Below are 13,598 nucleotides of genomic sequence, written 5' to 3'. Positions count from 1 at the left end.
TTGTTTCTGGGGATTGTAAGGGAAACTACCACACCAGTCAGGTGGAAGAGTGTTTATTAGAAGGCAGAAAGATACCAAACTGCCGATTCATACAAAATGGAGTTGTGCAGAGCAAGAGAGCTCATGGCAGGAGGAGAGAGATTATATAGGGGAGGGAGCATGGTCACAGTGGATGCAGAGGTGACCTCAGAGGATGGGGAAATGACCTCAGAGCCTGGGGGACCTCCCACTGCCCCCAGGCATGCATGCCAGTTGTCTGGGTCAGGTGCTAGGCAGGGGACTTCTAGGGTACATGAGGAGAGAACCAAGGGAAGGGGCCATTTCTCCTAGATGAACCTAACAGGGATAAAAAGTCATATTGCTACCACCATGAGGCTTATAAGCTTAAGGACACCAGACAGTATATTAAAATATAAATATATGAGGGCTGTGTTAGTTCAGAGGAAAGGAAAACTTTGTCCAGCCTCAGGTACTAAAATATGTCTACCTAACCCTGGGAATTTCTCTAAAGGAAAATATATCTTAGGTTGAGAAAATAAGTTTGAGAAAAGATACAAGTTCTGTTTAAATGCACCTACAGAATGAAGAAACAATAGGTTTCAATACAGACTAGGTCCAGGAAATGAATGTATAGCTAGCTTTTAAACCAACACAACCCTTTTCCTTTTCAATCGAAAATCTCTGCATTGAGTCATCCATTGCAATATATGTCCCAGTTCAGCTTGACCTAATATCTTATCTTCTTTTTTAAATATAACTTAATTATTATTAAAGTGTTGTACAGAGGAGTTACCATTTCATAAGTCTGGTAACGTGTACATTTCTTCTTTTGGATAATGTCACCCCCTCCTTTGCTTTCCTCCAGTTTCCCCCTCCCATTCCTGTCCACAAGTGACATAGTTCACTTTCCACATGATGTATACTGAATAGCATGATTGTCTTTGTTTACCCTCCTTTCCTCCTTCTCTTTCTGTGCATCTTCCCCAGCCCTCCCCTGGCAGTTCCCCTAAAAAGAAAACACAAACAACAACAAAACGTTTCAATTTCCTGGAATTTGTCTAGATAAATAATATTGTAAATGTTCAGAGGAGTTATACCTTTGGGTTCCTCCCTAACTGTACACTCCTTTAGTCTGACTGTGAATGCCTAGAGTCTTGGATAGGTATATCTTTTCTTCTAATGGTATAAAATGTTACAGGGACATACAAGACTGGGCTCAAAGCCTCCTTGACCTGTCTCAGAAATCCTGCTCACCCCATCACAAGGACAGCCTGAGTCCAACTCCACTGAGTCACTGGAAGCGTCTCAGGTCTTATGTTTCAATAAAATCGTAAAGTAGAAAGGATGAGATCAGGCCTAAGAGCCAAGAAGCCTGCAACTACCAATGCCCGGAAGTAGGGACTCAGCCACGCCCCAAACCCGGCGTCTTCCGTCAATGCTCAGAGGGGCGGGGTTTCCGCTTCCGCTGCCGGATTGTTGACGCCTGTGGCTGCTGCGGTGGCGACCGCGCCGTTGGGGCAGGGAAGTGGCGCGGTGACAGGTACCGCGGAGTGAGCTCCGGTGGCGACGATGGCGGAGGGGTCCGAGGATGCCCGAGGCCGCCCTCCGGGACAAGAAGACGGTAGAGGAGATCACGAACCCGTCCCTTCTCGGCCAGAGCCCCCCGTCACCCCCTACCCCCAGGAGGGGTCGCAAGCCGAACCCCAGGCCGGAGATCGGCCCCCATCCCCGGGCCTCGCGCTCGCGCCCGCGCCGGCCGTCGCCACCACCTGTGAGGAGGCGGAGCTGCCACGAGAGCTCCGGAAGCGGAGGGAGGGGACCTCGGCCTCAGACACGGGGCCGCCGGAGCCCGTGGGCTGCGAGGTGCCGGAGGTCGCGGCGCCGCGTGACAGGCCCGCGCGGCTGAGCGCCCGCGAGTACTCCCGGCAGGTGCACGAGTGGCTATGGCAGTCCTACTGCGGCTACCTCACCTGGCACAGCGGCCTGGCCGCCTTCCCCGCCTACTGCAGCCCCCAGCCGGGCCCCCCAGGCCACCCCGCGGCCGGCGCTCCCGCGCCGCCGCCCGCCCCCCAGCTGGGCTATTACAACCCCTTCTACTTCCTAAGTGCCGGGGTGGCGGCGCCCGATCCGGCGGCCGCCGCAGGCATCGGCGTCCCCGCTGCGATCGCCGGCCTGGGTCCCCGGGTTCCTCTTGTGCAGGCGTCGGCCCGGGCCACTCCAGTGACCAGAGCGGGAACCGCTGCCCCTTCGCGGACGACGAGCGAGACCGGGCGGCAGGCAGGTGAGAAGGCAGCGATATCGGGGTTGGGCAAAGCAGAAGGGGGAGGTGGCATGCTTCCCAGCGGTGCTGCTGGAGTCGGTAACCTTGTGTGTGCAGAAGTCATCCGGCGACCAGGCCTAACTTTGCCAAAGTGGACAGACAGCCAGGCAGTGCAGTTTCTTCTTCCTTCCTAGACCTGGCCACTACCAATTGATTTCCTTACCCGCGAGACGAGCTAGGCCTTTCCACATGGGGAGAAAACCTTTGCTCTTCACACTGTCCTTTTACGTTGATCTCCACCCTCTGGAGAGCAAGATCCAAAGCTCAACTTCCAGGTGGCAAAGCTACTTTTGGAAGAGAAAGATTGCTAATACTGGGATGGGGAACAATCCAGTTGTGGGCTGTTTTCAGACCAGAGAGATTGGATGGATGTAAAAGCAAGTTGGTATGAACACAGAGTAGTGAAGCTTTAAATAGGCTCTGGCTTTTTAATCTGTTTACCTTCTGTATGTGAGCTGCAATATTTTGAATGTTATATTTTAACTTCATTATTTAGACTTTTTATTCATCTGTGTGCATATGTGTGCATGTATATTACAAGGACTAATGGATGCCTCATAATGGATGCTCCCTGTCAGAATGTATGGGAAGACAGATTGGCAATCATTTGGATTTTTTTATTGACAACAAAACAAAATCAATTGGGGTGGTGGGAGGAGTTAAATGTAGGATACAGGAATTGATTATCTACAGATGGCCTGTTTTTAACATTGATGTCTACTGAAAATGTGTCAAGTTTTAACTTGGATGTGATTACCTAGATTCTCTTCATTCGAGTTCCCACCGACTAAATGTATTGGGTACCCTAATCTAATTCATCTGTGAAAGTAGTTATTGAACATTAAGATGGTGAAAGCAAATTTTAAGTGGTCAGTGAATAGTAGAATTGCAGTTAATTTTACTAACAGATGTTCTTGGTTGACAGAATAAGAAGAATTGAAGCAAGGTGTGCTTTTCATTATCTGCCTTGTGTTCTCAGGCTTATATGAACAAAACAATGAGTTTTCCTAACTTTCTTTTTCTTTTTTTAATTTGCAGGCAGAGAGTATGTTATTCCATCGTTGGCTCACAGATTTATGGCAGAGATGGTTGATTTCTTCATTCTCTTCTTTATAAAAGCAACAATTGTCTTAAGCATTATGCACCTCAGTGGGATAAAGTAAGGACATGTGCAGAAAGGTTTTCAATTTCTACTGCTTAGAGACCTGGTTAAGCTCTAGTGCTGCCTACGTAACTCTGTGGATAATAGGTTTGCCAGTGTCATGATTATCCTAAGAGCTTTGTCAGATTTATTGTTTTCTTATTGGTTTTAAGAAATAACTACAAAGGAAAAACATTGTTAAGATCTGTGGGAAATTCATCTATTAATAGTAGAAGAACCTGCAAACCTGTTTTCCATGAACTGTTCTCTTAGGCCAGAACTAATTTCCCTCATATTATCTTGTGGAGTCTGTAAAGCCCAGAGGCTAAAGAGCATTTGGTAGATGAACCAAGTAGTAGCATTTCCAAAAGGTTTATATTATCTGTAAATCCCACTGCAAAATGAGACATTTCCTTGAATAATCCTTTCAGATTATCATAATAGCAGTTTTCATTTGCTAAGCCTTTTTTATGTACAGCATATTAAGCTTGCTTTATATATAGAAAGATTGCAGTTGGAGTTTATGAGAGCCTACGGTCAGAATTTGAAGAGACAAAGGTAGCCAGGTAATGGTGGCTCATGCCTATAATCCTAACTACTCAGAAGGCTGAGATCTGAGTGCTGAGTGTAAGGTCCACCCCTGGGAGGGCTCCATGCAGATTCCCCCCACCTGTTTAAGTCTGTGTCCAGTACCTGCATAAAAAAAAAAAAAAAGGCCGAGATCTGAGAATCACAGAAGCCAGCTCAAGCAGCAAAGTCTGTGTAACTCTATCTTCTATTAACCACCAGAAAGTGGAGCTGTGGCTCAAGTGCTAACCTTGGGCAAAAAAGCTAAGGAACAGCACCCAGGCCGAGTTCAAGCTCCAGTACTGGCACAAACAAAAAACGAAGGTAGGGGCTGGGATTGTAGCCTAGTGGTAGAGTGCTTGCCTCCCATACATAAAGCCCTGAGTTTCATTCCTCAGCACCACATAAACAGAGAAAGCCTGAAGTGGTGCTATGGCTCAAGAAGTAGAGTGCTAGCCTTGAGCAAAAAGAAGCCAGGGACAGTGCTCAGGCCCTGAGTCTAAGCTCCGGGACTGGCAAAAAAAAAAAAAAAGGTAAAAAGTGTGGATTCCTACCATAGTCAAAACATAGTGTGCTTACCAGAAACCTAAGTAACACTGTGATACCATGAGCCTCCCATTCTTCTAACACATCTAAGTAATACCAGCTCTTGTATATTCAGTCTCCTGGATAGCTTTCAACCCAGACCATTTCCTCAACTGCCAGGCTATTTTTCTTCATCATTGTTTCTTCTTTGTCTGGTTACTGTTACTACATGGTTGGGTTATAACTAAAATCTAAGTGAAGTGTAGTCTCCTGTCTCCTTTATTATGGAAAGTATGTTGAGAGAAATTATGTTAAAGTCTGAGATTCTTCGCGTGGTTAGTATTTCTTAATTACTGTCAGCTCTCACAATATTTGAGCCATATCACTTGCCTCCCTACTTTCTCCTGCAATTCCATTCCTGTGAAACTTTTTTCCCCCTTACTCTGGCTAACTTCTCTTCATCCTTCTGATCACAGCTTAAAGGTCATTTCTGGGAAGGCTTAGTGTAGCCAGTCTATTTCCATTCTGTTTCTGAGGTACCCCTTCAGTTTGTCTCCCACTTTATCATTATTTGTTATTCATGAAAGTAGAGACATTTTTGCATTTGCTCACCAGGGCTAGTATAGAGTACCTGCTCATGATATCATGTTCCTTGGCTGATTCTTAGTTTGGGGGGTACTGGAGCTCAGCACTAGGCTTCAAGCAGGCTATGCAAGCATCTACAATGCACATATGCATGATCATACTGTTTCGGTTTTTTTCATCTGTTGGCTGGTTGAATAAGCTAATGAATGTTTTATGCAGCTAGACAGCTAGGAACATAAAGATTAGAATTTCAGTTTAAGTTTGTGACATACAATTTTTAAAAAGTAAAACTGTTCTGGCAACTAATTCTTTATATCCCCAAACTGTTGTTTTGTATAGGGATATCTCTAAGTTTGCTATGCATTATATAATAGAAGAAATAGATGAAGACACATCAATGGAAGATTTGCAGAAAATGATGATTGTGGCACTTATATACAGATTATTAGTTTGTTTCTACGAGGTAAGTTACTGACTGAAGTAAATAGTAAGTTTTAATGGTTCAAGTTTAGATTATTAATACAAGAATGAGAATTTATAATTAAAATTTTGAAGACTGTTGTCTCATATATGCCAGGCATGGTGAAAACTTAGTTCCTTGGTGGCTTAAGTGGGAGGGTGACCACCCTAGTCAAAAACCTGAAACCATTAGCTAAAAACAAAAAGAGCTAGAGGTATGGCTCAAGATGTGGAAAATCACCATAGCAAGCACAAACCCCCGAGTTCAAATCCCAGTACTATCAGGAAAAGTGTCTTTACACTTTTACATTTTTTCCAAATTTAATTTATATGCACTTCTTTCAATTATATTGCAATCCAAAAATATACTTGATTGGCTGTAGAACTTGAAAGGTATTTTTGGTCAAAACAAATTGCTATGAAGTATAATGGGCCATAGAAAAATACAGTAGACATCTTATGGTGTTGAATGTATTGAGAGACTGTAGAAACGTACTAAATGCTTAACATTTGAGTTTTCATTTCAGTGCATTTGTCTTCCTACTGCAATAAACTGCAGTAATATATATATATATATTACTTTCAAACCAAAGTAACATACTTTAAAACTGAATGTTATTGAAATAGTTGAGCCAATAAATTACTTTAAAATTCTCTTTTTTTTCTTAGATTATTTGTATTTGGGGAGCAGGTGGAGCTACTCCAGGAAAGTTTCTACTAGGGCTTCGAGTTGTGACATGTGATACATCAGTGCTTATTGCTCCAAGCCGGGTTCTAGTCATCCCTTCCTCAAATGTTAGCATTACAACGTAAGTCCTTTTTTGGCTCACTCTACTGTCATGGTGTTTCAGTGAATGGCAAACCTCATATACAGCAGTGGTCCCATAAGGTTATATTGCCTAGTGACTTCATAGGTAACTTAGTTTGTGTAAATGCATTGTGATTACTAGAGAATCCAAATGGCCAGACCACACACTTCTCAGAATGGCTGTGTCCCCTCATGGACACAGGACTATTCAATAAGTTAGAGGTTTGGTAAAGTGTTTCTAGAATACTGGTATTTTTCCTTCATGGTCTATACTGTACGTAGGCTTATATTAAGAAAGTTTATGAGCATTTCATGATTGTCCACCCTCCACAGTATGTATATTCAAGATGGTCGTTATACAAATCAGCGTTCCATGCCCAGCTTTGTTACTCCAGGTACTGCTTTACCTTGAGCCATCAGTTGGTAACACCCACCGTTAACCCATCTTGAACAAGTAGTGAGTTTGACCACTAGGCATACATAGATGCATCCTACACCTGCTCTGCAGTGGTAGTGTCTGTAATATTTGCAGTCCGTTGCTGTTGGGATGTAACTATTGGTGATGGAAGTTGTGGAAGTGGGTGGGAATCAGGTGAGCCAAACAATCTGCCTCTAATTGCTGCCAAAATGATCCAGAGGTGAATTGTTGTATTTATGAAAGTGACTGGAAAGCAGCCTTTTTGCTGATATATTCAGAGTTTTTTACAATTTTGTTGCTCTCTTGCCTATTTTTTTAATGAGTCAATACTGGCTATTGTTTACTGAGCGCTTTTCTTATACCAAATATTGATAGCAACACTGCATATATATTAACTCAATATGGACACCCTTTGAGATAGATGCCATTATCTCATTTTTGCATATGTAAAACACAGCTAGTAATTAGGGATTTGGAATCAACTAGTCTGGATTCAGACAGAGCCCATACTCAATTACTGCACTTTTGTCGCCTTTCAGGGCACTAAAAGGCAGAACTCTAACATTAGGATAATTCTCCATTTCTGGGCTGTTGTTGAAAGCTTCTTTAATTACTAGATCCCACAAAGGAGAGGACTGAGCTTATAAAAGAAAAATGTAAAGTACCAGTGCTTTATTTAAGGAAGGAAATGGGACCCCAGTAAGCATACTCAGCTTAGAAGATTCTGGAAACACATGGTAATAATAAGTAACTGTGAAAAGGTAAGCAATGAAAAGTTATTCTTTCCTTCTGGCAAAATACTAGAAAATCCAAGCACCAGTGGCTCACACCTGTAATCCCAGCTATTCAGAAGGCTGAAAAATGAGGATAGCAATTGGAAGCCAGCCAGGGCAGGGAAGTTCTTAATATTTCTTATCTCCAATTAACCATCGAGAAAGCTGGAAGTGGAGCTGTGGCTCAAGTAGGAGAGTGCTAGAATTGAAAAAAACTCAGCACCTAGACCCCAAATTCAAGCCCTAGACCAGCACCAAAACAAACAAAAAAAGGTAGAAAATACTGCAAATCCTTAATTGATATTTTAGGATGCTTATTAGTTTTATTTGAAAGTTCTTTGTCTTTTATATTGTTTTAGGCAATTCAATCATATAGTTGCTTGAAAATAGCTCACATATCAAACGTCAAAAATCATCTCAACTATTTCTGGATGTTTGAATATTTATCTGACCATGATAAAGACACCATTAGTTTGTATGTGGCTGATACACAACTTGATGCCTCTGCTTTCATCTTTTAGGTCCACCATACGAGCTTTGATCAAGAATTTTTCTATTGCTTCCTTTTTCCCTGCTTTCATCACTCTGCTGTTTTTTCAGCATAATCGAACAGCCTATGACATTGTAGCAGGAACTATTGTAGTAAAAAGAAATGGGGTCAGATGATGTCTCTCCAAAACTCTAAATTCCATACTCTGGAATAATGACAAGACTAAATTATGTATCAAAGGCCTTCAGTATCCCTGACAAATTAGAAATTAAAGCAGTCACTCCACTTGATGGAGGTGACTATTCTCAAAGTATTGATTTTACTTGAATGCCAAAGAACTTTTCCTGAAGAAAAATCTTAAACATAAGTGTTAAAAAAAATTTAGGTTAAAAAAAAGAAGGCAAATTGTCTCAATCAAAATGGACAATATTTCTTGAGATCTAATATTCAACTTTGAAATCTCCAATGAAACTTTTAAAAACTGTATTTTGGTTTATCCCAGAATGATGGAAAATGTCCAGTTGTGTTTTGTAAACACTTGCTTAACTCATCTTTGACTCTTACGGGATGGGAATGAGGACACAAATTGGGTTAGTGCAGTACCATCCACCCCTGGTGCTGGTAGCTGCAAAGGAAGTGAGGCAAGCCCAGCAGTTCCGTTACCTAGGACTTCCCAGCATGCACTGCAGTTGACCAGAAGAGGTGTAACTTTACAACTTAATGCTTGTATTTATTTCATAGTGATGAAAAAGTATTGTCATGCTATATTATCATTGATGTTTTAAAGGAAAGGTAAGTTAGTGGTTGCTTTTAAATGGGTAGGGAGGGTATGAGTGAATTTTTATTGTAAATTAACTTAAATTCATGTGCAGTGTTCTCAGTGCCCTAAAATCATATATGAGGGAAACCCCCATCAAACTTGCACATTTAAAACAATGTTCCCAGTGTGTGCAGCATGGATAAAGTATTAGTGTTTTTCAGTGTTCTGAATGTATAACTTCTTATATACAGAATATTCACTCAGTAATTACTTTCCTTTTGTATTTTATACAGTTCATGACTGCTAACATCAAAGTATTTTGTGAATAACTCTAAATAATAGTAGCCTGTGAAATATTAGTAATCATCCCCTTTTGACGCATTCTTTTTAAAGCAAGAGAGAATATCATTTCCAGAAACTAACTCTGCTTTATGCTCATTCCAGACTACTAGGAATAAAGTTTGGGAAATGCTAAGCAATGTGTCCCTTTACTTGAAGCAAAATGTATAGGTGTTTTTGCTGTGTGTTTCAGATAACTGTGCTGAGATGTACGTGTTTGTTGTTTTTATTCATCATTTTCTCCAACTCTGATATTTACCTCAGAACACTAAGGTGTATTACAGTTAAGAATTAGACTGCTTAAACTTTGGTTTCTGGTCTTAAATTTAATAGGAAATGTAATATGTCTGTTTTTAAGGTGGGGTTTTAACAACTAAAAATATATTTTGTTTATAGAAATCTAACGATATTCTTAATACCTTATCATTGGTAAATCTCATAAACCATGTCTGTCAAAAAAGTTAAGCCTAACTCCACAGAAAGCTTATTGGCTAAATGTGAACTAGATCATTGTAGCTTGTTGGAAATATTGTAGCTTGTTGGGAAATAAAGTCATCTTTTAATTATACTATACGTTGGGAAATTTTATATAAACTCTGTATACACTTCTGCCAGACTACTACTGTAATTAACTAGACTGTTTTTATTTTAATACAGTACAAAAGCAAATAGGTAGTCTAGCTTAACCTGTTAATAGTTAAAATATTTCAATTTACTATGACATGAATCATTCAGATTAATAGCTATGAACTCAAGTTATAGAGCCCTATTAAGATATATTTATTTTGCACATACAACAAAATCTAAAATAAATCCAGAGATTACAGATTACATAACTGGTGGGAAAGGACACAGCTTTATTATCCCTTTTCTCTTGGGGCTGTCTCCTTTCCTATCAGTATACTATACCAATTTTCTATATGTTGAATTGATACCCTACACCAAAAAGACATTAGGAAATTGTATTTAGTCCAAACAGTCATCACTTCAACAACAACAGAAATGAGTAAGGTGAACTTTAAAAGTTAGGGTTCAAGCCAAATGAAAAAAAAAAATCCCAAATAACATACTCTAGACTGTTTTAGAGAAGTATTGTTGTTCAGCCTAAAAACAAGTGGCAGGTAATTAAGGCAACCAGAAAAATCTCAGTACTTACATTGGAGTGTTCATGTTAAGAGTTGGAATCTGAGCCCTAGGTAGATGTGTGATGGCAAGGCTTGCTTTTTAGACTACTGTGACCATAGAATACAAGCCAACAAATTTGAGTAGTAAACCTGATCTTGCCAATATTACAAAGTATTACCAGGGCCACTTTGTTTACGTTAAAAAAATGAGTCTTCTTTTAATACCTTGATAGTACAATTCCACTTATACTTTAATAGAGGAATTGGTCTCTTTTGCTTGGGTGGAAAGGTAGATTACAACTGCTGGTGGAATAAAAGGCTTTGGGAGGAGGAGGGGTACTAAATTTGTCCTGTCTCTATTATAAAACATGCTGAAGCATTCCTAAATTCTGAGAAATAATATTTCAGATATTTGTTATTCCCAATCCCCAGTACCAAAGGCCAAAGTCTTTACATGTGCTTCCATACAGTATGTACTTTTTTCCTTGTAGTTCAGTGTTGTAGGGCTACACCCAACAGCCCAACTATCAATGTAACTTGACATTCTATTTTCAGTATGTCACCTATTTGTATTGTATCCTCAAATAAATACTTTGGGTCACCAACTGATCTGTATTGTTTCTTTGAGATGGTTTGCTAGTGAAACCTTGCCTCCAGAACTAGATTGCCTTCAGAAATACTATCCACCTTTATATGTACTTTCTGTAGGTACCTGCAAAAGAGCTAAGCTGTAATGTCAAAGTAATCTAGTCTTTAGCGCTGTTAGCCATCACCACAATAGATGGCTGAGCCATTTCAGTTCTGCCTGTAAAAAGCCTCTCCCACACTAACCTTTCCAGACCAGCTCACAGGAATGGCAGGATTCAAAAGACTTACCTCAAGAAGGTAAATTTGGTGGGGTGTCAGTGGCTCATGCCTGTAATCCTAGCTACTCAGAAGGCTGACATCTGAAGACCATAGATAGTTCAAAGCCAGCCTGGGCAAGAAACTGTCCATGAGACTCTTACCTCCAGTTAACTACAAAAAACAGGAAGTGGTACTGTGGATCCAAGTAGTTGAGCAACTATCCATGGGCAAAAAAATCTCAGGGACAGTGCCTGGGGTGCCTGAGTTCAAGCCCCATGACCACCAAAAACAAAACAAAGGCAAATTTGTATCACAAAGTAGCCTGTTCTGAATGCTGTAGGCAGTGTGCTGTTGTAAACCTAGCCAAAGAGTTACATCTACATTGTGGAACTACAGTGGACTTTTAAGAAGTTTTTAAAGCTGCTCCATATTACAAGGAAATCAAAGTTCCAATTAGGTTATATAGCTGGTGGGTGTAGTTAGACCCAGTAACCCCATTTGTTGTTATAGCAAATTTACCACATTTTCATTTAATTTTAATCTTTAAATAGGATATAACGATGAAATAAAATTCCAGACTGAGCAAGTTTATGGCCTAGTCTCAAAAATGGTTAAAATTCAACACTTTTATTTCAAGTAATAAAATAATTACATTAGTAAGCAACTTCAGGAGAGAATACAGCTTACATATGTATTTCAGTTGTCTGAAATGCATTTTTTTCTTAATGCCTGGAATTGAAATTTATTCAAAACCATTTACACTTTGCTTAAAGTAGTATCACTGGATGTCAGCATTAGAAGGCTTCCAGTTGCTTTTTAATGATGTAGAATTTAGGATCTCTTCCCCACCCAGTGAGTCAGTCTCTGGTGGTGAGGCTGTGGAATGTTTGTCACACTCCAGTAAACAGCACACCTTGAGAAGCACTGATCCTCTTGCCAGCCAGCCAGATACATAAACCTGATTAATAACTTGAGCCATGCTGGGCTCTAGGAGGATAAGCTTAAGGCTAGAGCTGTAATACAAAATTCAAATTAAGACTGAAAGTCACAGATCTGAGTCACAGACTCAGTTTGAGGGGCCAAAAAGATCCAATTTTAATATAAAACCTTAGTATAACTTGTTCAAAAAGAGCAATATAGTAATGCTGGGCCTTATTTGAAGATTATATGCTTTTAATAAGAATGGTTTTGAAAAAAAGGTACAAGCTAGGCACTGGTGGGTCACACCTATAATCCTAGCTACTCATCAGTCTGATACCTGAGGATCACAGTTCAAAGTCAGCCTGGAAAACGTTTATCTCCAATTAACTGCCAAAAAGCTGCAAATGTAACTGTGGCTCAAGTGGGAAGAGCACTAGCCTTTAGCACAAAAGCTCAGACAGGGCCCAGGCTTTGAGCTCATGTGTGTGTTCAAGCTCCAGGATTGGCACACACACACACAAAAAAAATTTTTTTAAAGGACAAAATTTTAATTCCCATGTTACTAGGCCAAATCAATTTTTTGCAAAGCAGCTCAGTCTCATGTCATATAGTCAGCTGTGTTTAAGTGGTTCTGTGATTATCTATTTCTCTGTCCTTCATTTTGTGAAAATTTTCCTCCTCAAAAGCAAATGTGGCCCCCAAAGTGAAAATGCTTTCAGACACTATAAGGAAAATGAATCAAGCATTGAAAGAACAGTACTGAATTGAACATATAAGTATGAATACCAAGGTCTATTGTAAAATCATACTGATTTATAGCACATTTTGAAACAAAGCAACGATAGGAGCCTAGAGAACCAAACTTCAATTATAGATGTTCTTCCCAGCAATAATACAGATTTCAAGTTCTAATAGTTGACCCTCTGGCATCTGTTATTAATGATAAGAGTATTGTAGACAGAAACTACGTACCCTCAAACCAGCAATTAGGAGATAAGAAATAGACATTATTTTCTCACCAGAAAGATTCAACATTTTTAAATTCTCAATTTAAACTCCAAACAACCAAACGTCTGGTAAATTCAAGTGAGCACAAAAAACCCTGAAAACTAAAGTGCTATTCTATTCCTTGAGCTCTTTTCTGGATCATAAGGAAAATCTAGTAATAAATAATTCAGTAATGCAATCCAATCATAGAACCAATCATAGAACCACTGTTGGTTTGTAGCTGCTTTAGGGATGCCTCTCCAAGAGCATGAACAATAAACATTATTTAATGACCTACCAAGGAAACAGTACAAATGGTTATGTTTCACTTAAGAAAAAAAAAGTATGTAAAGCTATGTGCAAATTAGGAAAGATTCCTAGCACCAGGCAAGAAGTAGAGTACCTTCTACATACTGGAAATTCAGGGACTTTGCCCACGAATTACTTAAATGTACTCTCTGGGATTTCTAATTAACCACTGTCCCTCCCATTAATATTGTGCACCTTCTTCATGAGTTAAAACTGTAACAAAAAG

General features: G+C 40.0%; 1 protein-coding gene across 2 annotated transcripts; it reads left to right on the top strand.

The window, feature by feature from the left end:
- Positions 1-1,450: 1,450 nt before the first annotated feature.
- Positions 1,451-8,473, top strand: Fam8a1 (family with sequence similarity 8 member A1). Of its 2 annotated transcripts, none has more exons than XM_048348418.1 (5): positions 1,451-2,281; positions 3,359-3,479; positions 5,478-5,601; positions 6,267-6,406; positions 7,441-7,738. In XM_048348418.1, the coding sequence occupies exons 1-5, from the start codon at positions 1,570-1,572 to the stop codon at positions 7,460-7,462; spliced, it is 1,119 nt and encodes a 372-aa protein (XP_048204375.1). In that variant the 5' UTR covers positions 1,451-1,569; the 3' UTR covers positions 7,463-7,738. The 2 variants fall into 2 exon arrangements, with proteins under 2 accessions (XP_048204375.1, XP_048204374.1); XM_048348417.1 differs by lacking the exon at positions 7,441-7,738 and adding an exon at positions 8,118-8,473 and having other exon boundaries at positions 1,452-2,281.
- Positions 8,474-13,598: the final 5,125 nt, after the last annotated feature.

Source organism: Perognathus longimembris, chromosome 6 (assembly GCF_023159225.1).
Source record: "Perognathus longimembris pacificus isolate PPM17 chromosome 6, ASM2315922v1, whole genome shotgun sequence".
Taxonomy (NCBI): domain Eukaryota; kingdom Metazoa; phylum Chordata; class Mammalia; order Rodentia; family Heteromyidae; genus Perognathus; species Perognathus longimembris.
This window is presented reverse-complemented; position numbering and strand designations above follow the sequence as displayed.